The 25911-nt window shown below is 42.5% G+C and overlaps 1 protein-coding gene across 2 annotated transcripts; it reads left to right on the top strand.

Annotated features, from left to right (window-relative positions):
- Nucleotides 1-214: 214 nt before the first annotated feature.
- On the top strand, nt 215-20907 carry map3k3 (mitogen-activated protein kinase kinase kinase 3). 2 transcript variants are annotated; one of them, XM_053443041.1, is made up of 17 exons: nt 215-1514; nt 5742-5813; nt 6353-6474; nt 8478-8518; nt 8962-9061; nt 9601-9714; nt 9942-10062; nt 10833-10966; nt 11374-11447; nt 11639-11706; nt 12238-12333; nt 12459-12620; nt 13226-13374; nt 15099-15230; nt 16328-16457; nt 16598-16775; nt 18295-20907. In XM_053443041.1, the coding sequence occupies exons 2-17, from the start codon at nt 5810-5812 to the stop codon at nt 18521-18523; spliced, it is 1854 nt and encodes a 617-aa protein (XP_053299016.1). In that variant the 5' UTR covers nt 215-1514; nt 5742-5809; the 3' UTR covers nt 18524-20907. The 2 variants fall into 2 exon arrangements, with proteins under 2 accessions (XP_053299016.1, XP_053299017.1); XM_053443042.1 differs by lacking the exons at nt 215-1514; nt 5742-5813; nt 6353-6474 and adding an exon at nt 7117-7264.
- Nucleotides 20908-25911: the final 5004 nt, after the last annotated feature.

The following is a 25911-nucleotide window of genomic DNA, read 5'->3' as shown; positions in this document are numbered from 1 at the left end:
CATCTGTAAAAAGAAGTACAACTACATATAAAATCACATAGAGATGAGCGCTGCAGATTTAAATCCTGTGAGTAACTGGCTGGATTTCCACCACTTAGTGACCAGCAGACACAAAGCAGCGTTTAATACGGACCCAGTGGTTCACTGAACCTGTGATTTACCGACAGTTCGTGAAGGCATCGTGACTGACCCACGTCACAGCCGCTCCGCCCCCTCCAATAACATGCAGCGCGCTCCCGTGGAAAATACTTCGACCGAGTAACAGCGCGTCCCCGCGGCTGCACGGCGCTAATGTGGATAGTTTAGGCAAAAGCGAGAATTACTAAACTACGTGCACGGAGCAGGGATCAGTCTAACACCTGAAGAACATGGACTCGACCTGAGAGCGATGTTTTCACGACGCGCTGGAAACGTAAGAAGTGGGTTCCGGTGACAGTGTTCGTCTGTCAGGAAGTTTGACGCGCGCAGCTCAGGAGCGTTCCTCCGCTTTGTTTTGGTCGGGGAAAGTTGTGAGAGCACCGGGGGACCACCGTTACATTCCCGCTAGACCACCGGGACACCATCGGGACACCACCGGGACACCACCGGGACTTTGTGACGTTGTCGTGGAAGCAAGGGAAAGTCTGTCCACACTCCAGAGACCGAGTTTAAAGACAGATTTTCTTCCGAACATCGGTTGAGTTTGTCCAACTTGACTAAAAACATCCCTGGTATTTGGACCAGAAACACTGAAAGGCCTCAATCATTCATCTTTACTGTTGTTTTAGTCCGTTCTGGCTCCATTGTCTCTACATGGGAGTCAGATTTATGACTGTCAGACACAGGCCTGTGTTTTTCCTTATTTCGTTATATCCTGTTTAATCATAAAAGTTCAGATATTCACAGGATCTGATATTATCACAGATACTGTTGGTGCTGGGGCTATTTTGGATTCGAACCTGGCAACCCAGAGAGGAAAAAGCTTCAAAGTGATCAGGAAGAGAGGCCATTAAATCAAAATCACGGAAAGTGTGCTGTCTTTCCCCTCGCAGATGGATTTCATAAAGGCCACACGGTTGTTGTTGCACCTTTTTTGTTAGTTCTTTTTGTTTTTGTTTTCACATTTTGTGGGACACAGTTCAGCTCGAATGAAGCCAGTGAAGAATGTGTTGGAGCGGCTGCAGAGGAGCAGAGGTGTGGACCTCCGCAGCTGGATCGGTCTGATGTAGGCTTTTCTTCCCCCCTGTGAAACCTCTCATGTGACTCAGTTTGTGTTCACAACCCGGGGAAGCGTGTGGTTGTTTTATTTCCTGCTCCAACTTGAAAGAGGAGGACGAGCCCCCCTGTTACCTGCAGGGAGGGGAGGGGAGGGAGGGGGGGTCAGCCCCTGCCATGGCGCCCTCACACGCACGCGCACCGGTGTGAGAAGGACCCGAAGACAGCGAATGGACGTGAACTACCTGTGCACCCACTGCGGCTCGGCTCCACTCGGGACAAGCCCCGTCTCGCCCTGACCCGGGTCGCCAGGGCAACAGGTGAGGACTGTCAGCTGCGGTGCACGTGACAGGGCTGACGGGTTTACTATGAGGGAGTCCTGCAGCAGTCAGGACACATGGGGGAAACAATGGCAACCCAGATTTGTTTTAATGAAATAGGATGCAATCTAAAAAATGCAACACAGGGACAGAAAGCAAAGTGTGCATAAGCAGTTTAATAGGAACACCTGGTCTCACCCTGCAAGGAATCATACCTGCATCAGTTGTTAAAAGGAGGTGTTTGTTCCATTATGTGATCATTATGGGGGGTGTAGTGTGTAGGGCCGTCATGATACAACAATTTTAGACTTGTATACGATACTAGGATAATACAACTGGTACTTGATGCAACTTTCTGTACCACGATAAAAGAACAACATCTCCTACTGACACACTTTTTGTTAAATTATTAACAACCAGCATAGCACACTACTTGTACAACTGTTAGAAACATTCTGAACACATCCCAACGTTATTAATACTCTTCCCACTCTTTTAGTCCTTACTGCAGTTGAAATAATTGAAACAAATGACAGTGGTCTCATTAGACAAAACAAGCATCACGATGGTGTCACTGTCTCATCAGCAGATGAATCCATAATGAAAATCCTCATTAGTTCTCGTCATATACAAAGTAGCTAAAACTGTGCTCGCACCTCAACAAGGTTTTTTGAATGCACGACTAATAATAATAAACTGCCAGTCAGGGGGCATTATTCTGCATAATTGAGTACTTTTACATTTAATACGTCAAGTACAATTTCTAGACTATGCTTGAAATGTTGCATTTAATGTTTCTATTGGAACCAGTAACAATGTTGTTAGTCTGTGGTGTTGGTGTGCTGTATTGCATTATACAGAGATGTATGGGATGATAGAAAAACAAAATGATCATGAAGCAGCACCTCTCTAAAAAATTTGAATCACCATGGAGGTTTATTGAAGGTCACTGAATTGGTTTTTTATCTTGGTTTACCTAACAAGCTGAGTGTATAATTCAGATAAAGAAATATTGGATTATGGATTTATGTTTTTCAATGATATGATCAGAATCTTATTGAATAGATCGAGGTACAGGCCACAGAAAATCATCATACTCCTTCATATATTTGACCTCTTCTGACCTTTAAATATAGTTATCCGAACCTGCAGTATAACCAGCATTTCCAAAACTCACACTGAGGTTATACATAATTTTATCTTTTGAAATCGATATTCCAGTGTGTCCGTCTGTGTTTAAACCCCGCCAAGCACATTTGAAACCCAAGCCAAGAACGAGCAGCTTATTCAGATTGCAAAAATATTCAAACATGGTGGGCTTCCCTGAATCCAAAGCACATCGGCACCTGAAACAGGAGAGACATCAGGGTGGTGGGGAGGGGGTTCTGTGAAGCTCTGAGTTCAGATGCATCACCGGCCAGAGACAGAGCGAGAACTGTGGCTGGGAAAAACAGCCTCAGACTAAACACCTCTCAAAGCAGACAGAGAGGAGAGGGGGGGGAGGAAAATCCATGTAAATCCTGCAAGTCCTGGAAATATGATACAAGGAAAATAAAGTGGGCACAGCTGACTGGACTGGTACAGTGCAGCCGGCTTCGCCTTCAAATTCCCCGCATTCCGCCTGGGAGGTAATTAAAGTCAGGAGAGATGAGAGGGTCTGCGGGGGATTGGACAGAGAGGTTAATTGTTGTTTTTTGATTCCAACGACCCCTTGAGGTGCATGTTTTGAGCGAGTGAGGTTTCTTAAATCGGATAGCAGATCCAGCACTCAGGCTACTTGGGAACATTTTGTTTCGTAGAGAAGAGATTATGGTTCTTTGTTACCGGAAAGGACCACATCAATGCAACTAGTGGGGGATCTGCACACCTCATAGACTCCATGCTATTTAGCAGGGGATGAAAACGCCATAAGCGTGAAGTCCTCAGGGTTGAAGGACAAAAGTCTTTGGCACCCACTCCTTTGGCAGGGGAACATGAGAGTGGCGGAAGCTTGAAAGCAACGTGGCCACGGTCTCCTGACCACAGTCGGATGTGCCCAACATTCCTGTGGGTGATTATTACCATGAAACCCTAAGAGTCAGTGTGTTGCCTCAGGTGCTGATGTTGCCTGTTTCATGCACAGAAGTCGTTTCCCGCTCACCTAGCTGCTCTCTTCTCCGATCGCCTCACCGATCCTCAGATCTCAGGCTTCTGCAGCCTCCATCCTCAGACACTGACAGTAACTTGTCACTGGTTCGCTAGGTTCACCGAGCACATCACCACAGAGCTACTGTAGACAAACCTGCTGCATGTGGCTTTTCCTCTTTTTCTAGCTGACCTTCAGAAATGATTGACCTGCAAGTTCTGCTGGAGATGAAACTTGTAAAACAGCATGATTAAAGCACATGCTTTGCACCAGCAGTGATTTGTTTTGCTACAGCATCAACCATGGTAATGCTTAATGGACTTTATTTATACAGAGCTTCTCCAGTGTTATTGAGAACTCAGAGCTCTTCAACGTACAAGTCACATTCACCCATTCACACACAATTATACAGCTCTTTTATACTCAGCGCTTTTTCTATCACGCACCATTCACACACTGTCATCACAGCTGTCAGGGTGGATTTGGGGTTCAGTACCTTCCCCTAGGACACTTCAGAATGCAGACTGGAGCTGCCGTGGATCAAACCACTAATCTTCTGTCTACTTCCTCAGCCGCCATCCATGAGTATATAAAGAACCGCAATAATATCTGTCCCGATACTGATCTTACGAAGCAGATCAAATGTCGGCCACATGCGTCAGATCATGTCGTGCAGTTTTCTTTATCGTCATCAGTTGCATTCATTTAGGCACAACAAGCTGCCAAGTCAGCTTTTAAGGCCCCTGCAATCAATGCTTCAAGTTACTGTACATCAAAAAAGTTTCATGCAGTGATGGATGCAAATAAAAAAGGAAAGAAATGGTATCAGATCAACTTCAGGATCAGTATGAGCATGAGTTGAAGTACTGGAGAAGGGAAGAATCAGTGCATCTCTCTGGTAGAGAAAGCCTTGGACTGTTTTAAGCCTGAAGGAAAGTCGGTCAAATCTCATCATCTGGTGTACTTGTAAAAACTAATGTTTAAGGACATCAAAGTCACAAGAAGACAAGTCCAATTGTTTTCATCTTTTGTTGAATTAGTTTAAATCCCCTGGATTTATTGGTCCAAACTTAGGGGAAACCCTGTCCATTGAAGGAAATGCCTCAGTTTCTAACGCCGTTGACGCCTTGAACAGAGCAGATGATGTTGCCCTCTCAACAATGGAGTTATAACAGCTGAATCTGGTTTCTGCAGCTCGTGCAATCAAGTAGTTTAGAGCTGGTAGATATTTAAAAAAGCCGAAAAGTCTGCGTTAGAATTCATTCTTCCCATGTGAGCTGTGCCAGAGCGATGTCTGCCAGTGTAGTTTGAGTTTCAGCCGTTTCCAATTGTCATTCTTTCTCATGGGCAAAAAACACAGCGCACATTCTCTCATGTGCTGCACACACTCGCATTCACTCGGGTCCTCAGTCAGAGAGATCTTCTGGTCTGTGTTCTGAGAGCTTAGGTTACATTTTTTACATGCTTGTAAGGGATCAAACGTGAAAAGGCCTGTGCTGTTAATGGAAATTAGACTCTCTTAATCAGACAATACTGGAACTTGCATCACATTAAAACATTCTATCATGTAAATTAATTACAGAGATACTTTTTATAGTAAGGGCACAGGACAGTCACTTTATCAGGCCAGCCTTCAGGCAATCATTTCTAAGATCTTGTCATGAAACCCTTAAGACAAAGAAATGGCTTGATACATATATATATATATATATATATATATATAAAACTTCAATTAAGAAAAATAAATATTAACATAAGGCACATCTTATCTGCTTAGTTTATGCTGTGAAGTACAAGCTCTCATAAACGCGGATACAATGAGTTTCATATTGTCATCATATTGTCTGATTATTTGGCTCTACTGGATACTATGAATACATTTTTCACATTTTTTCCAACCTCTGTATTTTAATGATGTTTACCACTTAGTTGATGTTTCATTGGTTCTTGACAACCTTGGTCATAAGTCATCTCCCATGTGACTCAGAGAGTGTCAACACTCACACTCATGTCTCTAAGCAATTCCGTACTAACAAAAACAATCAGAGCCTCAGTTTTTATGAGCTTATTAATAACCACTTTCTGTTTTTGTATTACTACAGGCTGTGGGACAGCAGAGGCAAGTTTCTGAGGGCCTGTTGGGGCACCATCGTACACAAACTTTGCCACAATGAGTAAGTCGTCTGAATTCTGCTGTTAGGCAGACATTTGCTGCATGGTTTCCTCACAGTGTGAGATAAAAACAGAAACACACAATCACACCAAACACAATCCCTGAGGCCAAAGCCTGTGCGAGCTGCTGTTGCTGTTGCGGACACAGGGTTGGTTTCCACTGTTGTATAGATGGGGTCTGGTTCTCTCCACTGCTCTGTGGCTGTATGAAGTCTGTCCAAGCTACACAAGGAGAATATTTTCTCTCCGTGAGTTTGTCCAGCCAAGGCAGAGGTTGCCCTGAAATCAAACGTGGGAACAGGCACATCAAAAACACTGCAATCCTTCCCTGGCTCTAGTACCATGTCATGGGATAGTCTCAATATGGCTTTAGTTAAAGATAACTGACTAAATGTCTCCACTCACCTTTTAGTGCACAGCTACGGGCTCCTACCCCTCTCTTTTTATCTCTCACTTTCTGTCATTATTACACACTCAGATCATCCTTTTTCCAATCTGCACTCTAATTGGTTGTTTTTCCCCAACGTATTATCCTCTCCAGATGAGAGGCAGGCCCTCCACTCTATAATGAAGGACCTGGTTGCCCTCCAGATGACGAGACGCCAGCCAGTGGTGTCGTACGACAACAGCAAGCCCAAGGTGCCGGCTCAGTCCAACAGACAGGTACTGTAACAGTCCATCCCAGTGCATCAATGTAAAGTTGTGTTTATAAATCATGATATGAACCTGGGAACCATGGACCAAAGTTTCACCAAAGTCAGTTACAATCAAGACTCTAAACATCTTGGTCCTAAAATTTAACAATTGAATGAATCCCAACAGACGTCCATGAACAGCTGTGTGTTGTTGTTGTTTGTATTGTCCCTCAGCAACGCAGTGTGCCTGCGCACTGTCAGAATAAAAGCCTGAATCAAGATCACACTCACCAAGTCCTAAATCCTATTCAGGTGGATAATGTTAATTTGTGTTATTAATTGAAAAGGTTTACATGCTGAAATGCCTGTCACTGAGCGTTGCTGCAGCTCCTCTTTTCAGCCTCGATCTGAAACACTTGGTTTCAGACAGAGGCCTCCCCCCCCTTTCTCTGATAAAGCCTGGGCTGCTCTGTTTGGGAAGCTTGCCCACACTGTTTGATTGGTCAACTGTTTCTCATGCATGTAGAAAATGTCAGCCTCTGCTCTTACTTTACCTGTGACATCATAATGCTCCATGTTTGCATAATGAAGGCAAGACAACTGTCGAGAGAGAAACTCTCTAAACCACAGACTTAACCCTTTTGAACATAGCAGAAATTTAACATCCACAAAAAACTATTTATCGAGTAGAAGAACGGAAAACTTGACAAGCATTGGATGTCCTTGAAGAGGAATATGAAGGGTGATAAAGACGAAAGTCTTCTCTCCACACTTTAAATCTTCAAGTGTCCATTATCTGTGAAAACTCAACAAACTGGGTGAGATTTACAGCTTTTAGGTTGTGTCTAATATGAGTGATGGTGAATTTCCGAAGGGTCCGAAAAGCTGCCAAAGTATTTTTGTATCCGTATGACTATTGGTGTGTCAAGTAATGAGTTTTTACGATGGACAATTTTACTTGAAAAAAAGTTTAATTTGGTATCACCAGTTCAGGAATATTCTCATTGCTTATAGAATTTCCTCTGGCCCACACAGTTCGCTAATTTAGCATAATGACAGATGAATTTCCAAAGTAGTCAACCACAACTCTGGGACCCCTTCATCTGAAACAGATTAAATCCAGTTATTTTCATCTACTCTCTCTAAAAATATATATTTTGCCTGTCTGGAAAGTGGCCAGTAGCCCACCCACCCTCTCATTTTACCAATATCATTGAGTCGCGGCCACAGAAAATAACCATTACAGAAACTCATGTGCTTGGTTGTATTTTCTTAAAACCAGAGATTGTCCCCCAAGGATAACATTCTCCACCATTTTCTCCGCTTTATAACTTTGTTTGTGCTTGTTATGAGTGGAAGTGGGTGTTCTCTAATGATGAAGCAACGAAAGAAGCATAAAGGGACATGTGTTCCCAGCAGGCCATTATTGAGTAAGACCTACAGAAGACGACATGACATGTGGAAGTCATTCTTGAAGTAATTCAGCTCCCAAAAGTCAAACTAATTGAGAAGGTTTGTTCAAATCCCAGCTCGGTCTTTTTGTGTGGATTTTGCATTTTCGCCCCGGGTACTGCAGCGTCCTCCGCAGTCCAAAGACACGGGCCAGCTCACACATACGCAGATACTGTATGTAGAGAACATTGTGGGTCAAAGTCCACCAAGGTTGAACTCCACGCAAAGCCTCACTAAGATTTGGCTCACCACAGGAAGTGAGTGTTTTCTCCACCTCCTTAAATGAACCAGGGGCCCAAGGTTTGCCACTGATGCATCTGAGTCCATGTGACTGGGCCCTAAGTGTGAAACTGTCGGATGCTCTTCCCTGTCTGTTGGCTCTGCGAGGTTCAGGCTTTACTCCGCCTCACGCTTAATGTCAGCTGGGATTGGCTCCAGCTCCCAGCGTAAGGATAAGCGGTGTAGATAATGAACTGGTTTGTGGGGAATTAGCTGGAGTTAAAATATCAGCACAGTCTATCTTATGTGATTGCTTCTGATGACCACGTCGTGACCTTTCTGTTTCTGTTTTCCCCCCAGGGCGATGTCAGGATAAAGTTTGAGTTCTCAGGGGAGAGACGGTGAGTTTGTCTCAGGCTTTGTTTACATGCTGAATAGGTATTCTACACACATGCCTGTATACGGTACATCCATAAGTGAGTGAGAGCGAGCAGGAACAGAGGCAGACATAAACACACTCACGCACGAGCTGTTCCTGTCACGTTTCAGCTCATGAGAAACGAGCACATCTCAGAGTCAAACACAGGCTCCAGCTCTTAATTCGGACTGGTATGTGAGCTGGAGAACACAGAGGAAAGGACTGTGGTTACTCTGCGGCTGCCAGTACAAACTACAAATATGCAAGGTGTACTGAGAGGAATCCGCTCTCTCTGAAAAAACAGCAGCTCGTGTGTACTCTGCTTGCATGTGTGCATGTAACTCGAAAGCAGTTTCCTGAGCTGCCGCTGCAAAGCTCTCATAATCTGTCTGTCTGTTTGATTTCTTCATTTCTTTTCACGCGTAGGATCTTGATGTTTGGACGGCCTGTGCAGTTCGAAGAAATCCAGCAGAAAGTTAAGACTGTGTTTGGGCAGCAGTTAGATCTCCATTACATGAACAATGAGGTAAAGTGGAGACTCAGCTGCTGGTATACCATTGATTCGGCTTGATTGTTTATTGTGTTTGTGTGCAAAGAAATCTGATATAGACAATCATTTTCACTTATTTTGACATTATTTTCTGAATTCATATTTTATCCAATTGGATGTCTAATACAATCTAGTGATATGTAGATTTTCAGTTACAGCTCCCTGAGGCCAAAGGTTCCATCTTAATCTTTAATTTTAAGATTTTGACTGTCAAAGAAAAGTTAGAAATTAAAAAAAATCAACGAATGATTTGGTATTTTTCAATCAAAATAGATCAACAAAAACTATAAAGAAGTACAATAAATAAACTTCACTAAGATGAGATAATTGCAATACAATAATATCTATATACGGCATTTAGTGCCTTCTAAGTTTTTTGCTTTGTTGTAATGTGTCTGAATATATGCTGTGTTTTTTCATATTTATCAAACATTTGTTCTTCATATGTTTGCATATGCATGTGTTGGTTCACGTGTTTGTGCGAGTGTTGATGTGCTGGACTTGTGTCGTGGCAGTTGTCGATCCCTCTGCGGGGCCAGGACGACCTGGACAAGGCAGTCGACTTGCTGGACCGAAGCTCCAACATGAAGAGCATCAAGATCCTGCTGCTGACTCAGGAGCACAGCAACGTGAGACACAAAAAACACACACACGCGCGCTCACACACCCACAAACTGGGTGTGTGTTAACAGTGAACAGTTGCAACACTGCCATTACTTCATTGCACAGCCCTGTTGTGACAAATCCAGGTTCCTCTTTCTTCGACGTTGCACTCGCTGACATGAAGCCATAGTTTAATTCTGTGTGTGTTCATGTTTAAACTTTTTGTCCCCACCCCCCTGTCTCTTGACTCTAGGTCCCCTCCCCCTCTCACCATGTGCCATGTAAACAGGTGAGGATCAAGTCATCTCAATCCACTGGAGACGTTAGCGCGGCGTACCAATCTGCCGAGCCCAGAGGGCGTCACCTATCAACCGGTACATATCTTTAACTGTCATTAAAGGTCCGAAACTGAAATTTAAATGCAGCAACTTTTTTTTCCAGATTTGAATGTAAAAATGATCACCTAAGAAGCCTCAACATAAATACAGTCAATATTAATTTATAGGCAGCTGTCATGTCAGCGAAACCCTGCCGGGTCTTTTTTACTACCTCAGTTTCCTTTTCTCTGTTGCCTCCACTCTCTCTCTCTCTCTCTCTCTCTCTCTCTCTCTCTCTCTCTCTCTCTCTCTCTCTGGCTGTTCTTTCTTTGGCTTCCCCTTCTAGCAATGGGTCCTCTTCCTTTTCCTGTTCACCATCACTAGACGATGCCTGCTGGATAGCAGCCAATCAGATTACGGAGCTCTATTAGTATGGTGGGCCAGTGGCCTGGTTTAGGATCTTTATTTTGTTTCCCCTAGAGCACTGGGGGGGGGTCAAAGTGACTGCAGGGGGGTGTGAGTTCTGAACTTCATGACAGCACCAGGCCATAAATGTAAAAGCTCTAAAAATCTCAGCCGTTACTCCAGTAAGGAGTGTTTTTTTCTTTCATTATTTATGGATCTGTGTTTGAGTTGAGTGTCTGCGTGGTTGCTTTGTGCTGCTTGTTTCTCAATATAAATAAATCTCAACATGGGCCCATTGGTTTAAAAAATCACACAAAAAGTACATTGTTGCTGCAATTTTAAAAATACAAATATTGTTTTGAATCTTATTTTTCCTACATCTAATTTCTACTTTTATGCTCATAACTGCTGTCTAATCCCAGGTTCTCAGAACACGGGGCGTAGCTCGCCGCCTCCTGGCTATGTGCCCGAGCGCCAGCAGAGGATCGCCCGCCAAGGTTCATACACCAGCATAAACAGTGAGGGGGAGTTCATCCCAGAGACCAGCGATCAGTGTGTGAGTCATAGATTCACAATAAATGGGGAAAATCCGCTGTGAAAAAAGAATTCATGTGATGTGTTTATGATCTCGAGACTATTAAAATTGGCTCACATAAACAACTTTGGCCTCAACAGCTTGAAATCAGGACCTTTTCTGGTCTGTGAAGTTGTTTTGCTAATCAAAAGTTTTACAGTCACTAAAGCTGTTTGGCTGATTGTGGTTACATTTTTATGCAGGAATGGTAAGAGTTGTAAAGCAGCTAAATTAATTTGTGAGTAGAAGGTCAAGCTAGGCATTCATTGAGTCTCCACACTTATTCATTTTAGGACAGACTCTTCTTCTCGAAACATGTACACACACACACACACACACAGACACGCACACACAATTAAAGCTGTTATTTTCCATTGTGCCCTGTGCAGGTGCTGGATCCCTGGAGCAGTGCAGAAAACTCTGTCTCTGGAAGCTGTCAGTCTCTGGACAGCAACTCAGACAGGTGAGGATCAAACTCTGGCCGCCAACACTAATACTTGCACAGGAACTCCCTGTCCATTTCATGTTTTATTTTTGGAATAACTGTAACCTTCTCTATGTCAATACCCAACTACGATCTGTGGAAATGGCTATTTTACTTTGGAAAACCTCTCAACATGTTCCTACTTCTTTCACACCCTTTTTCTCTCACAGCCCGTCATTGAGGAAGTCTCGCATGCACAGAGCTAAAAGTCACCCTGATAATCGTCAGGAGTGCTCAGGTGAGAACAGCTACAGTCAAAGATTCTTCCAACAACACCATTTTGGTATGACTACTGAATTTCCTCAACTAAATGCCAGGACTCTGCGTTATGAAGTTGTGCATGATTTAGTCCTGCAAATATTTCACTTTAAAAACCATGTTAAAATACTAATGCCTGAAACAGGAAGTGTTGCAAATATTTAGGACGTACGCGACTGATATAGACATTGAAACTGTTTTGCTGTGAACCGCATGGGTACACAAAAGTCCAGCCAATGCCAAACAAACATCTGAGAATACAACATCACTGATTTGATAAAGAATCCGGCTCATGATCTTCAGTGATCGCCTGTAGTGACCTCATTAATTTACACAAGCAGTGTTTAAGCAGCTCATGTGAACAGTGTTTTCATTTTAAGTATAAGCTGTAAGGGAGAGTCATAAAGTAGCTCACATGAACGCTGTGTGACTCACCGTGCAACTGAGCTAAGCTGTGGTTGAAAAACTGAGTAATCCTGCTGACCTTTGACTTGTTGATATTTGCTTTCAGACAGGGAGAATCATGTGTATGACAGGGTAGCTGGAAAGGGTGGCACCTATCCTCGTAGGTACCACGTCTCCCTGCATCACAAGGACCACAGCGAAGGTAAGATGTCTCCATTTATCCACTCTGTACCTGGTCTCATGTGTTCCCTCTGTGGTATTTACTCCATTAATCTCTCCTGGTCATCACGGGACGTTCACCTGAGCCTCTGTCTCGCTCTCCTGCAGGTCGTCGGACGTTTCCACGGATTCGCCGTCCCCAGGGGAACCTGTTCACCCTCGTGCCTTCACGTCGGTCACTCAACGGCAGCGAGGAGAGTCTGGGCAGCTGGCAGCTGGTGGATGCCCAGGGCAGGCTCCGTCCCCAGGATCGTTCTGTTGCCCATAAGTGTGAGCGTTGATCTGCACTAGCTGTTTCTCAGAAAGTACACTTGACTTCTTAGGAGGACATGAACTCATGAGAAGTGAATAGATGAAGGTTCAACGGTAAAGGCCAATGCTGATATTTCAAATCAAAGCTCCTGATAATCTTTTGGTCAGTTACAACCAATTTAACTTTTAGCAGGGATGACATTTTTTGAAATGGTAGGTCAATTAAAATGGTGCTACTGATTCCAGTGAAGTAAAATAGTTAAACCTGAAAGATGCAGGAAAAGAAGAATTTAAAATGTTTTCTCTAGCTGTACCATATGAGTTACTGTGCGTAATTTAAACAGCACATGAGGTTAAAGGAACACCTTGGAAAATACCAATGTTCGCTCTCTTATCATAACCAGATAAGAATAAGGTGAACTTCTTACATCCAATAGAGAGAAAAATCTGGGATATTTTAAGCCTAACCACAGCGTCTGGGAGAAGCTTGTAAGGAAAGTGTGCTAAAGGGTAAAAGTGAAAACAATGCTTTTGTAGATCTGTCAAGCCATTAGATGTTTTTCATGTTACTTCTCTTCTAATGTAAAACATAGGTTAACAGGTGTGTTTTGTTTTTTCTGCAGCACCCAGCGCCCCGGTCACATGGCGGCGGGGGAAGCTCCTGGGCCAGGGGGCATTTGGACGGGTTTACCTGTGTTACGATGTGGATACTGGGAGAGAGCTGGCTGCCAAGCAGGTCCAGTTTGATCCTGACAGCCCTGAGACAAGCAAGGTGAGATGCTCGCTAGTATCTTAACATGGAGTATCTAAACCTGCCTGTTTGGAAAGGACTGTTGTTCGGCCTGTGGTGAAGCTGCGAGCAGTTTTCTATTAGGACTGGCTGCTGCTGCACAAAGAGTCGTTCACATGTTTATTCAAAGTTTGGTGAAGTACATATCAGTACGCAGAACCCCGAACTGGAGAATCAGTTGTTGTTGTGAAAAGAATGTTGTCATGACAAACTTACATTGTTGAGTCCCAGCGAGCGCTTCTGCAGACCGCTGCTTGTTGATGCTTGTTTTCACAGAAACAACATGTGCAGTGTCTCTTTTTGATTCTCCCAATTCTACTTTTGCTTTGGAGATTACCTCTTAAAAAAATATATTGTTTGTTTTGCTGACATTGCATGTAGACATTTTTGCTACCACCACTTTCCCAAAGCTCACTTCTCATTGTCAGGAAACAGCATTACATCATAATGCTTTTCTCACAGTTTACAGTAACTCATCTCTCGAACCATTAGAGTAAAATATTAAACCTTAGGTTGGTTGTTAATCAAATCACACATTGGCACAATAAGAATGACCTCATGTGTTGTGAATGTTAAAGTGTAGGAATGTAGGTAGTAAGCATAACTGACTGAGCCATGGATTAATGAGTTTACCTTCATTTTTGTCAGAAAACAAACTAGAATGAGAATCAGTAGACCGCTAACTTACGCCAAGGTCAATCACTCCACTTAAATTCTGCACCAAATCTGTCTTTTAAAGATGCATTTAAACTGTCGAATCCCTCCTGAATCCACAGTATAACATTTCTGTAGCTCTGTTTGCATGAAAAAAACCTACCCCTATTATGAAACCACATTTAATTCGCAAATTGCACACACTCATTTATCGATCCCCCTTGATGCCTGATTTTTCACATCAAGATCCATGACTTATTCTCTGGGAAATGGTGTCAAAAAAAGAAACGTTAATGAAAAAGCAACTCCTCGTCTTCTTGTCTTGTGCAATCCTGCTGACACACACACAGAGAGGGGTGAAAACACAACGTCCTTGTAGGAGGTGATAATCAAAGCACAGGAAAAACAAATTCAATAACCCACGGGGAGGAATGTATTGAAGAGGTTATCTTTCCTCCCTTGGCCTCCATTTTAATGTGTCTTCCTGTCTGCCACAGAGAAAACATGCACTGTCACTTCCTGTATATACGTGTGTTGTGGTGGTGGTGGCGGAGGAGGGCGACAGGTCAGCATCCCCTTGGCCTTCCATCACCCTGCCACTCACTTGCACACACACTCACCATCTCTTACTCCCCCAGTTTGTAGCAGATGGGAATTAGTTGTTGTTTCTGTTAAAGCAGCCTCGGTTTTGGGACTTGGAGATGACTCTGTGCGTCTCTCTCTCTCTCTCTCTCTCTCTCTCTCTCTGTTGTGGCCTATTTCCCTGAAGTAAACACACACTTGTTTTGGGGAACTGTGCTGTTGACTTTTATTCACTCTCTGCTGTCGGTGTCACTTTTCGCAGAGTCCACATGCAGCCATAAATGACTCTTTTTCATCACTGTGTTTAAGGTTATTTGTTTGAGAGAGATGGCAGGGATTTGTCATGCCTGAAAAATGCAAACAGAAACAGGAAATGAATAAAGCTGCTTAGTTCAGACATGACAGCCTTCATGTTTAATCTTTGAGATCTGAGTTGTGATCTCTCTCTCCATCTCAATGTCTCTCTGCAGGAGGTTAGTGCTCTGGAGTGTGAAATCCAGCTGCTGAAAAACCTACATCACGAGCGCATTGTGCAGTACTACGGCTGTCTGAGGGATCTCAATGAGAAGACCCTCACTATCTTCATGGAGTACATGCCGGGGGTGAGTCCAAGCAACGTCACAGGTTCAACCAGGGGTCAGAGCAAAGTGTGTTTTCTCAAGTTGAAAACTAGAATTCAAATCTTTGAGCCTTTGCGCTCCACAACATTTGCATATGATGGAATCGCATCAATAAGATTATAATATCACAAAACAATTATAATTTAAGCTCACATAACTCAACCAGCTTAACATAAATAATTTATTGGGTGATATTAAGAAATGTAGGCATTTAGAAAAGTGATTGTTCCCCTTGAAATTATTCTAAATATTTAAAGAAATAGTAGTTAAGCTGCTTTTCAACAACACTTTTTCGATTAACAATTTTTGGAGTAACCTTGTCCAGTGTTTTCAGGCATTTTAAAATGAGTAGAGCGACACATACCAATGCTGTAAAAGACGAAAAAGACATTGATTTTTGTTAGTAAAACAAAAATTACAATAGGTTGGGTGGTTTGTAGGTGAGTTCAGGTGAGAAATCCCCCTGGAGGAGAAAATAAAAACAGAACCTCCTGAAAATGTATAATGAATGTCAATTAAAACCCTGCCACCAGTGTGTAGACATATCACTTGTCCAAAAAACTATAGAAAAAAAAAGACTGAGCATTTTGTTGTGCAGTCTTCCAGTAGTCTGCTAGTTTTTATGGAAATCAGTTCTGTAGTTTTTGCATAGTCCTGCTTCCAAACAAACAAACAAACAAACAAGAAGTACTAGAGTACTACCCCTAAGGCAGTCTCCTTATGAAACCACATTGAATGAGAAATCAAGGGAAAATGTTGAAAAACACCCTCACTCACAATGCTAAAAAAAGCAAACAGATTCCCGAATGCACACCAAAATGTAATGGATTCTAACCCAACCACATCCTTCCACCAAGTTTTGTGGAAATTCGTTAAGTTGTATGGCGGGTGTAGATATGTTCAGAGACACTTAGTGAAGAGTTGTTTCAGGCTCTTTCACTCCATACATCCTTGGTTCAAATCTCAAGTGATGGAGCTTGTTGGTGATCGTAACACTTGTGCGTATTCACAGTCTGTTAGTTGTTGCACTGACATCTTAGAACAGTTGAATTTGAAGGATGCATTTTTCTTATTATCAGGGTTCAGTCAAAGACCAGCTGAAGGCATACGGGGCCCTGACGGAAAATGTGACCCGGAAGTACACGAGACAGATCCTGGAGGGGATGTCCTATCTGCACAGCAACATGATCGTACACAGGGACATTAAAGGTAGTGCGGTTTAAATACACGAGCCTGTTTATACAGGAGATGCATGAACAGACAGAGATGCTTGGGTTTCCCCACGTGCGGAAGATGATTGAAGATGAGTTCAAATGTTTGATGTGTTCCATGTCAACTGTGGCTCTCAGGTGCCAACATCCTGCGGGACTCAGTGGGCAATGTGAAGCTGGGAGATTTTGGCGCCAGCAAGAGGCTTCAGACCATCTGCATCTCTGGCACCGGCATCCGCACAGTGACCGGCACCCCCTACTGGATGAGTCCGGAGGTGATCAGTGGAGAAGGCTATGGCAGGAAGGCTGACGTCTGGTAAGGCCCAGGAAATACACAGCAGTGTCATTTAAAGTTCATCACACAACTGGATAGATGTCCTTTTTGACCCTCAAAGCTATTAGAACAATTTTAAATTCAAGTTTTAAACATACATCCTAAAGGGTGTTTTCCTTCATTTTTGCAAATAATAAGATAATGAGACACTCCTCATGTCTTAATTTTGATTGATCTAACATTTTTCTTATTTTTATCATTTACGGTACTTTTTACCACCTTTTAAAGAATATTTTGTTGTGTAAATATGTTCTGTTTTAAGCCTCTGTTTTTAACTACTTTTGTCTTGTAAAGCAACATGAGCTGGGTGTTGTATAATCAAAATCTATCATTATATTTAATTACAGAATTAACTTACATAGTTTTCTCGACTGGAAGAATAGAAGCTGTGGAGCATGTTTTATATTCTGCAGATATGAGTCTTTCACAGACATATTAATATCAGCATTCATGTTTGCCGATATGAAAACTTTCATCTTGTAGAAAAAAAACAATGCATGTAAATGTAAAAGATTTATTTTTTAGATTGAATTCCATATATCTTCCTCATAAGGGTTTGACATTGCCAATTTTCTATATACATAAATATTATTATTATATCTAATTTGGGAATTCTTTCCCTGTTATTGTTATAAGCTCATCGGTCTGGCTCTAATATGAATGGATTCATCGTTAACAAATCTTTATTGCAATCAGTGCAAAAGTGACAGATACAAATAATGAAACTGTTTTTTTGGCCAAACACATAATAAACAAATCCCTGTGTACTTTTAATTTGGGATTTTTAACGGATTTACAAGTTAACTATTGAAGCTTCTCTGATAATCTAGTGTCACAAACATTGGAGCACTTGGTCCTGTAAGGGAATGATATCTGTTAAATGCTGCTGAAGTGAAGGCCACAATTTGGTGGGAACGTCAAACATTTGCATACAAGTGTTGTTTTAACAACAGCTTTGCATCTCTTAGTTAAACTAGTTCAGTTTGAAATGGGAACAAAGGTAACGTACATGTACTGACTGATCTATCTGATCTGAGCCCAGCAGGGGCTGATGGGAAACGTGTGAACTTGAAAGAATGGATAATATCTACTTATTACTCTTTAAATGACAGAAGCTTGATGCTTGTAAAACACATTTTTAATAAAGTGTGGTGTCTTCTGTATGTATCTCACTTCTTACCACGCTCTCACACACAGAGCACAGAACATTCCCTTATGAATGTGATTGTGGGTGACCCAATAGGGCGAGTCATGTGATTGGCCGACAGCCAGTCAGACAGGTCATAACAGAGGTTGGTATGTTCCATGTTCTGAGCCGAGGCCTGGGGGGGGAGTGATGCTCCCTGGAGGGCGTGCACCTCCCCAACAGGTGGAGGAGGCCCTCTGCAGACAGCAAGTGTGAAAGTTTCCACTCCAAACATTCCTTCAAAGCAGCTGGGACAAAGTATGTGGTGTTTGTTTCAGCTTGTTATGAATTACTAATCATGCACATCTTCTACAGGAGCCTTGGTTGTACAGTCGTGGAGATGCTGACAGAGAAGCCTCCATGGGCTGAATATGAGGCCATGGCAGCCATATTCAAGATCGCGACCCAGCCCACCAACCCAGTTCTACCCTCAAACACCTCCGACCAGGCAAGGGACTTCATCCGCTGCATTTTCGTGGAGGCCAAACACAGGCCGAGCGCTGAGGAACTGCTCAGACATCCATTCTCTCAGATTTTGTGCTGAAACCCGCCTGGTTCCTGAACTTTCTTGCCATTAAGTGGCACGGCAGCCTCGGCAGAATCTGCAGCTTCCTCGAAATCGAACCGTGACAGGAGTCCAGACCTGGAACAGTGTGAAACCCACTGAGCCTCTGCCACAATGCAGGTGCTTCAAAGCCGAATCGGTGTTCGCTCAGACTTTTTATAAAGACAAAGAGAGCCAGACTGTCAAACATTGGTGCCTTTAAAACCAGTGTAAGTACAAAAGTCACCACCAGGGGGAAACAAAACACAGATGAAGTATCACTCAGATACACACACTCCAATTGCAGCATCAGTGAGTCTCAGCACATGATAACGTATCCTCCCCTGTGTTTACCTTCGCCAGTGAAGATTGATTCCCCCCCCCCCCCCCCCCAACCCCCAGTGCACTACAGTGTTAATTGGACAGGTTTTTCCAACTTTGGCAAATTGCAGCTACTTCCTGTTTCTGTTCCTGCTCTGGAACAAAGAAAACTCCACCCTCAGAGTTAGAACTCCGTTTCAATTTCTGGCTACCAATTGGTGGTAAAAAAAACAATAGATGAAGTGATATCACAGTTTTGTCTTTAACTGGAGTTTAATGGCAAAATATTGTTCAGCTGTTGAAAACCTCTGAAGTCAATAAGCTAAGTCATGTTTTGGTTTGAGCCCCTCAGATGACAGAGGATGTTCCTTAGCAATCACAAATTCATGACAAGAGATAAATGCCACAATTGCGTCCACTATCTTAAAGCTCCAAAGACCACGATGCACTGCAGCTCCTCGCTCAAGTCAAAAGGAGAGAGAGACGCAAGAGATTTCACTCTTGATCTTTCTGCACGAAAAAAAATGTTCACCGTCATTATTGCAGACTTTATCTATAAGGAGCCCTACAAAAATCTGAACCCGCTCCAGAATTGAATGTGTTCTTCCTTGGGTCATTCCCCATCCCTCCAAAAATGTAATGGAAAAAGCTTCAGTAATTTTTGTATCATCCTGCGAAACATAAGCTCCATGGTGGATGTAATTAAGAAAATCAGTGCACTTCAGTACAGAGTAAGGAATTGAATTGAATTATCATATACAGCATGAGGACACGTGTAACAGTGAAAGAGGAGCTGAGTGTGGATTTCTCTTCTTAAAGTGACTCGTCTGTGGTTCTACCTCTTGCCTTAGTGTGACTTTTCCTTCCAGCTGCCTTCTTCCTCTCGCAGCTCTTCAGTATCACAGTTGTTCTGAGCCTACAATGTGCCAAAAAGTGACGGAACAGGGTCATGGTCTGAGCTTGGTATCAGTCAGCAGACGGGGCTTTTCATGTTCAGAGAAAATCCAAAGTAAAAGCCTTAATGTGGGACTTCCTTTGCTGAGGATCATAGTCTCCGTGTGTGTCCGGCCCAAACATCCTTGACAGAGAAGCCTTAGCTTAATGATTGATTTTCAATCAGATGCACTTTTATGTCAAATGAATGTTTGTTTTTTTGATTTTTTTTGTTCTCGTTACCAAATTTGACTTAAAATGTGAAAATTGTTTCACTTTTATTTATATCCCCACGTCCATTCCAATTAGATTTTATAAGCAAATATAAATGTATAAATATATTTTTTATAATTCGACTGTGTCAAAGTTAATGATACTTTCAAGACATAGTTTCGTTCAATTGTAGGAAGCAGCTGGTTTTGCGGACATTACAGAAATGGGGTTTATAAATGAAAAATGGGTGGAAAACGAGCTCTGGCTGCACGCTTCTTGTTCCAGCTCCAAGAAAATACTTTCCACACATCCAAAGAGATTCATTAAAATGATCACCTGACAGTTTATGGAAACTTTGCATCCTTCAACTATGGTACCTTCTAACATCGACGAGGTCTCATGAATAAAACCTTTAAAAAGGCTTAATTTACAAGAGAAGCTCCAGGTAAATATTTTCCTCTGATCTGTGTTATTAAAATGAAATTGAGGGGTGTGTGAGAGACAAAGACGAGCAGGATCAGAGCCAGTGCTGGATGTCAGAGTTCGCTGTTCAAACCAGAAGACGACTTTGTTTATCCCAGGGTTCGGACAAAAAGTATTAAATGGTTTTCGGGGGCTGCTGCCTTAACATGAAGATGCTTCTACAGGATAAAGGCACCTCGAGTAAGTTCAGTGTTGAAGACAAAGACAAAGGACCCTGGGATAATCAAAGGAATACAAACTAGTTCTCTATATATCTATATATGTAAATGTATGATTATGTATCATGACAGGACTTGCAGTGCAAAGTCTAATGTATCAAATTTATTTTACATCAAGAAAAGAATAGTAACTTTAATGACTTATATGTATAAATATACATATGTATATGTATTTGTCATGGCCTCTACAAAACAAATAAAGATTTTTTTTAAATACTGTTTGTTGTTTTTATGCGTCTGTGCTGACGACAGCCAGCGATCGGAGGCTTTATGTTTTTGTACGTCCGTCCCATTCTTGTGAAGACATTATCTCAAGAAGGTGCCCGGAGGGAATTTCTCCAAATTTGGTTCAGTTGAACTCGAGGGTGAAATGATTCGATTTTGGTTGTCAAAGGTCAAAATCATTGGAACCACATAAACAATGTTTCTCTGCCTTATGAACGCAATGTCTCTTTGAGGGAGTCCTTTCAAAGTTAGTGTGAATGTACGATTGGACTCAAGTAAGTCGTGATATTAGTTTGGTGGTCAAAGGTCATAGGAACGCCTCGAGAGAATGCTTTTAATTTATTTTGGCACTAATGTGCACTTGTGTAGTCCGTTGCATGTCTGATAACAGATTTGATTTGGGTGTCAAAGGTCACTGTGGCCTCACAAAACATGTATTTGAACATCTTGAACAAGATATCTCAAGTCTGGCTTTAGGACATTTCTCATGATATAGAAAAATGTATGTAGACGGAAAATGCTGTGATTGGTGGAGGCATACATTCGTAGTCCGTTGGTTTGTCTACATGCATCAGAGTACAGTTGTGCCTTGTCCGGACCCAGTGAGTCCAGTAAATGAAAGCACGCAGGAGACTGAGCTCATTGTTGGCACCGGGAAGCCACTTGATTGATGCACCCATTTCTCCTCTTTCCTCTTTCTCCCTCATTTTCTTTCTTCCTCTCGTTCGGGTCTTTTGCTCGACTCGTGGTGAAAAACAGGAGGCTGAGAAGTTTCTGCCTTTTTCTTGAAATGGTGCGACACAGGGATTGGTTGATTTTTGTTTTTTTATTACCTCCATGAATTAACTAGTTACATCTAATGGCATTTCCAGCCTCAGGTGATCTTTATATCTCATCCTGAATATCAAATGTAAGCACATTAGCATGTGAAAGACAGTAAATATCCCTGATAAAAACAGGGTGATGACAGCACTGACCTCAGAGCTGCTGACATGACTGTCGAAGCCTTCTAATTCCCGGCATATGATCATATTAAAAGATTTTTGGGTAATTAGTGTGGCATCATTATTAAATGTGTTTGTGTCTGAGTGCTGTGCCTTTGAGGTGATGTGTTTGTGTGGTATGCAGATCAATGTGTGTGTGTGGTGTATTCAGGGCCCCAGGATTCCTGCTGACAGGCAGACTGGAGCTTTGGGCCTGAACCAGCTCTCTACCGGCCCTCTTTGTGGCAGCGCTCTGTTTGGACCTGGTGGTGCTGAGTCATTTAGCCGGCCAGTCTGTCCCAGTTAAGCCCCCCTGATTCTCCACACAGCTCATTCCCAGGAGGCCTTGCTGCTTCAGTAGCACCCGAACATTCAGCCGGGTTGTTTTTATCCTGATCACTCTCATCAGGTAGGCTGTTTCAAAGCCGAGGCGCCCTGATGGCAAAAACCTTTATCTTTCAGCCTTGACTTTGGAACATCCAACAGGATCCGCCTGAGGATCTAAGGATGCGTGCAGATATATACGGGGTCAGCAATTCTGTGATGTAGCTTGGAGTGATCAAATCTTTATTTATTATAGAGATAATGAATTTTTTGTGAAGAAGTTTTTAAAATTAAGTTCATAAGTTCAGTTTGAGAACATATCTTTATTATGATCCCGAAAGAGGGCACTTTAAAATGATAATTATTTTTATTTGCACAAATCTCTATTTATAATTGAGATAATTATTTCTTTTTTAAGAAGTCTTTGGTTATTTTGATATCTTTTTATTTCCAAATTGTTCAAGAGAGACCACTACAAAGGAGAAATGTTATGCACTTTGATGAAGTTGTAATTTGAAAGTTTCTAGTTACAAAGTTTAATAAATCAGACACTAAAGGCACATTCTTTATGATGTCCTAATATGATCGCTCATATAAAAGAAAAGTCTTTGCAACCTAAGAAAGCCTTTTATTGATTAGGCAGGTAGTGGCCACCTCTTAGCTTAGAATGCAGTATATTCCATTAATACTATTTGATGTTGGTTGGAACCTGCCAATACAGTCTCTAAAATGGCTAAAACAATAATGGATTTAAACAACAAGAAAAGACCTGATGATGTCAAACTTCTTCGTATGCCAGCTTTACCCAATGGGTTCTACATTCTGGACACACTGGGCTCTGGGAGTTTTGGAATAGTGCAACAGTGCTTAAAAGTGGACACTAAGGAGATTGTGGCTCTGAAGATTCTATCGAAAGTAGATGGCCAAAAGGAACTGGACATTCTTGAAGCACTCCGGGAGATCGGTCAAGACAAGAATAACTTCGTCAGATTCAACGGGCATCTCACACACTGTGACAAAGTACTTCTGGAATTTGAAAAGCTGGATAAGACTTTGTTTGATTGGATTGGAATGTCCGGGGGCAAGGGGCGGCCTCTGTCTGAGATTCAAGCCATCACAAAGCAGCTGTTGGTGTCTCTGACTGCCCTGAAGAGCCTTAAGATGGTACATGCAGACATCAAGCCAAACAATATAATGTTGGTGGATCAACAGCGACAGCCCTCAAAGGTGAAGCTGATTGATTTTGGCATGGCTACTCGGGTCTCCGAATTGGAAACTGGACATAATTTCCAGATTATTGGTTTCAGGGCCCCTGAAGTAATGCTGGGACTTCCCCTGAATGAGGCCATGGATATGTGGTCTCTTGGTTGCATTGTGGCCTACCTGTACCTCGGCACATGTTTGTATAAGCTAGGGACTTGCAAATATCAGGCCATGAAGAACTTGGTAAAGATAAATGGTCAGCCCAATGACAACCTGCTGAATTCTGGAAGGTGCACCAATGTGTTTTTTACAAAGACAAAATATATCGAAAAACAATGGTGGAGCCTGAAGGAACATTGCTGCTGCGAGGAGTGTGCAGTACCAGGAAGGAAACGCACAAAGTCCTCGCAGAGCAGCAAGGGGAGCCCAGCATCCTCTACGATTCAGAAGCCCGGGCAGTTTACCAGTCTCGATGACATTGTGTTGACTCGCCCAGGTGCGGCTGAAAATGAGGACACGCAGGCCTTTTTAAGCCTCCTGAAAAAGATGTTGCATCTCGATGCAAAAAAAAGAATCGACCCCAGCGAAGCTCTGCGACATCCTTTCATGACCATGAAGCACTTTCCTAGTGAGTGTGTCTCCAATCCTGACATGCCATCGGTCCCTGGGAGAAGACGAGTTCGCCGATTGGCAGGATGCAACGCAAAGGGCAACAAAACTTGTGTAGTAGGGGTAAAAGAAAGATATGACTCATCTGCTATCACAAGTAAGGCTGAGGCATCACCTAAAAGGGCAAGAGGTGGTCATGGTGAGAAAATCTCTTGCATTGACAAACGAGCCAAAGGTGATGCTGAAAAAAATACCCGACAAAAGCATATGAAGAACTTTCCCAGTGAGTGTGTCTCCAATCCGGACATGCCATCGGCCCCTAGGAGAAGACGAGTTCGCCCATCGGCAGGATGCAACTCAAAGGGCAATAAAACTTGTGTAGTAGGGGTGAAAGAAAGCTACGACTCATCTCCCAACACAAGTAAAGCTGAGGCATCACCTGAAAGGGCAAGAGGTGGTCATGGTGAGAAAATCTCTTGCACTAAAAAACGCACTAAAGGTGATGCTGAAATTAGTCCCAGAAAGAAGAGTATGAAGAACCTTCCCAGTGAGTGTGTCTCCAATCCGGACATGCCATCGGCCCCTAGCAGAAGACGAGTTCGCCCAAAGAAGATTATGAAGAAAGTTCTCACATTTTTTAAAGGCCTGTTACCTTGTTGCAATGTTGATGTTGCTGATTAGACTCATGTCTGACCTTGAGGATGTGAAGAATAAAAAATATAAAAATAAACACAGAGCCCACAGTGCATCAAAATGTGTTACTGTCAACAGATACTGGAAATTCTGGATAAATTGATTTCCAATGTCCACGATAATCAATGACAACATTTTCATATCTCGGTAGATCCCAAGTGAAACATTTCAGAATTGTATATCAGTGACTAGGGTTGCAAAATTCTGGGAATATTTAAAGTTGGAAACTTTCCATGGGAATTAACAGGAATATACGGGAATTAACAGGACATTTTGTGTGTAATTTATACTAACTGTATTTACCTTGTCATATACAGACATAAATATAAACATTTGTTTTGTCATAGGCTGATTTGAGCCCTGAGGAAACTTTGGGCACTTGACTATATGCTTCTGCATCTTTGTGTCATTCTTAACATAGGTCTTTGCACAGTATTTGCAAATGCATACAGCCTTTCCTTCTACATTGGCTGGGGTGAAGTGTCTCCACACATGACGGTGCACGTGGCATTGTTCTGTAGAATAAGATGAGAAAATAGCTTGTAAAAAAACACTAATGCAATGCCAGGGATATAAATAGTTGGCCAATTGGAATCCTCAATCCGCATGTTAATATATTCTCCCCAGTAATATCATCGAAACTTACCTGACTAGTCCTGCACACTACAGCAGGCCTCAATAGCCCTGCTGTAGTGTGCAGGATGCTGGGAATTATCTGCACAAGTGATGGAGAAAGGCACAGTGGAGGGTTCAAATTCAACGAGCAGCGTGTGCTGCATTTCATACATCTTTAAAATAGAGTTTTGAATGATGTTTTTATTGCTCAGCGTTTAATTTGCGTATATATATTTTTTTCAAAATTCCCAAAATTCCCGAGCTGAATATTCCCATGGAAAGTTTCCGGAAAGTTTCCGAAAATTTACCGGAAAATTGTCCGCCCCTTTGCAACCCTAGTGATCAGTAAAACCTTGAAATCAATTCTACAACTGACAAGGAGCCAATGGAGAGAGGCAAGGATCAGGTTCAGGAGCCTAGCTGCTGCGTTCTGAACTAGTTGGAGTGGGGAGAGTGATTGTGGCCTAAGTTCTCCTCCTTCTAGAGAGCGAGACAAATATTCATCAATCAAAGTTTGAACACATTCATGCGTTTGTCAAATAACCACTAGGGTCTACACATCCCAACA

Source organism: Pleuronectes platessa, chromosome 16, assembly GCF_947347685.1.
Source record: "Pleuronectes platessa chromosome 16, fPlePla1.1, whole genome shotgun sequence".
Lineage (NCBI taxonomy): Eukaryota > Metazoa > Chordata > Actinopteri > Pleuronectiformes > Pleuronectidae > Pleuronectes > Pleuronectes platessa.
Note: the sequence above shows the minus strand (reverse complement) of the source record. Positions and strands in the feature narration are given on the sequence as shown.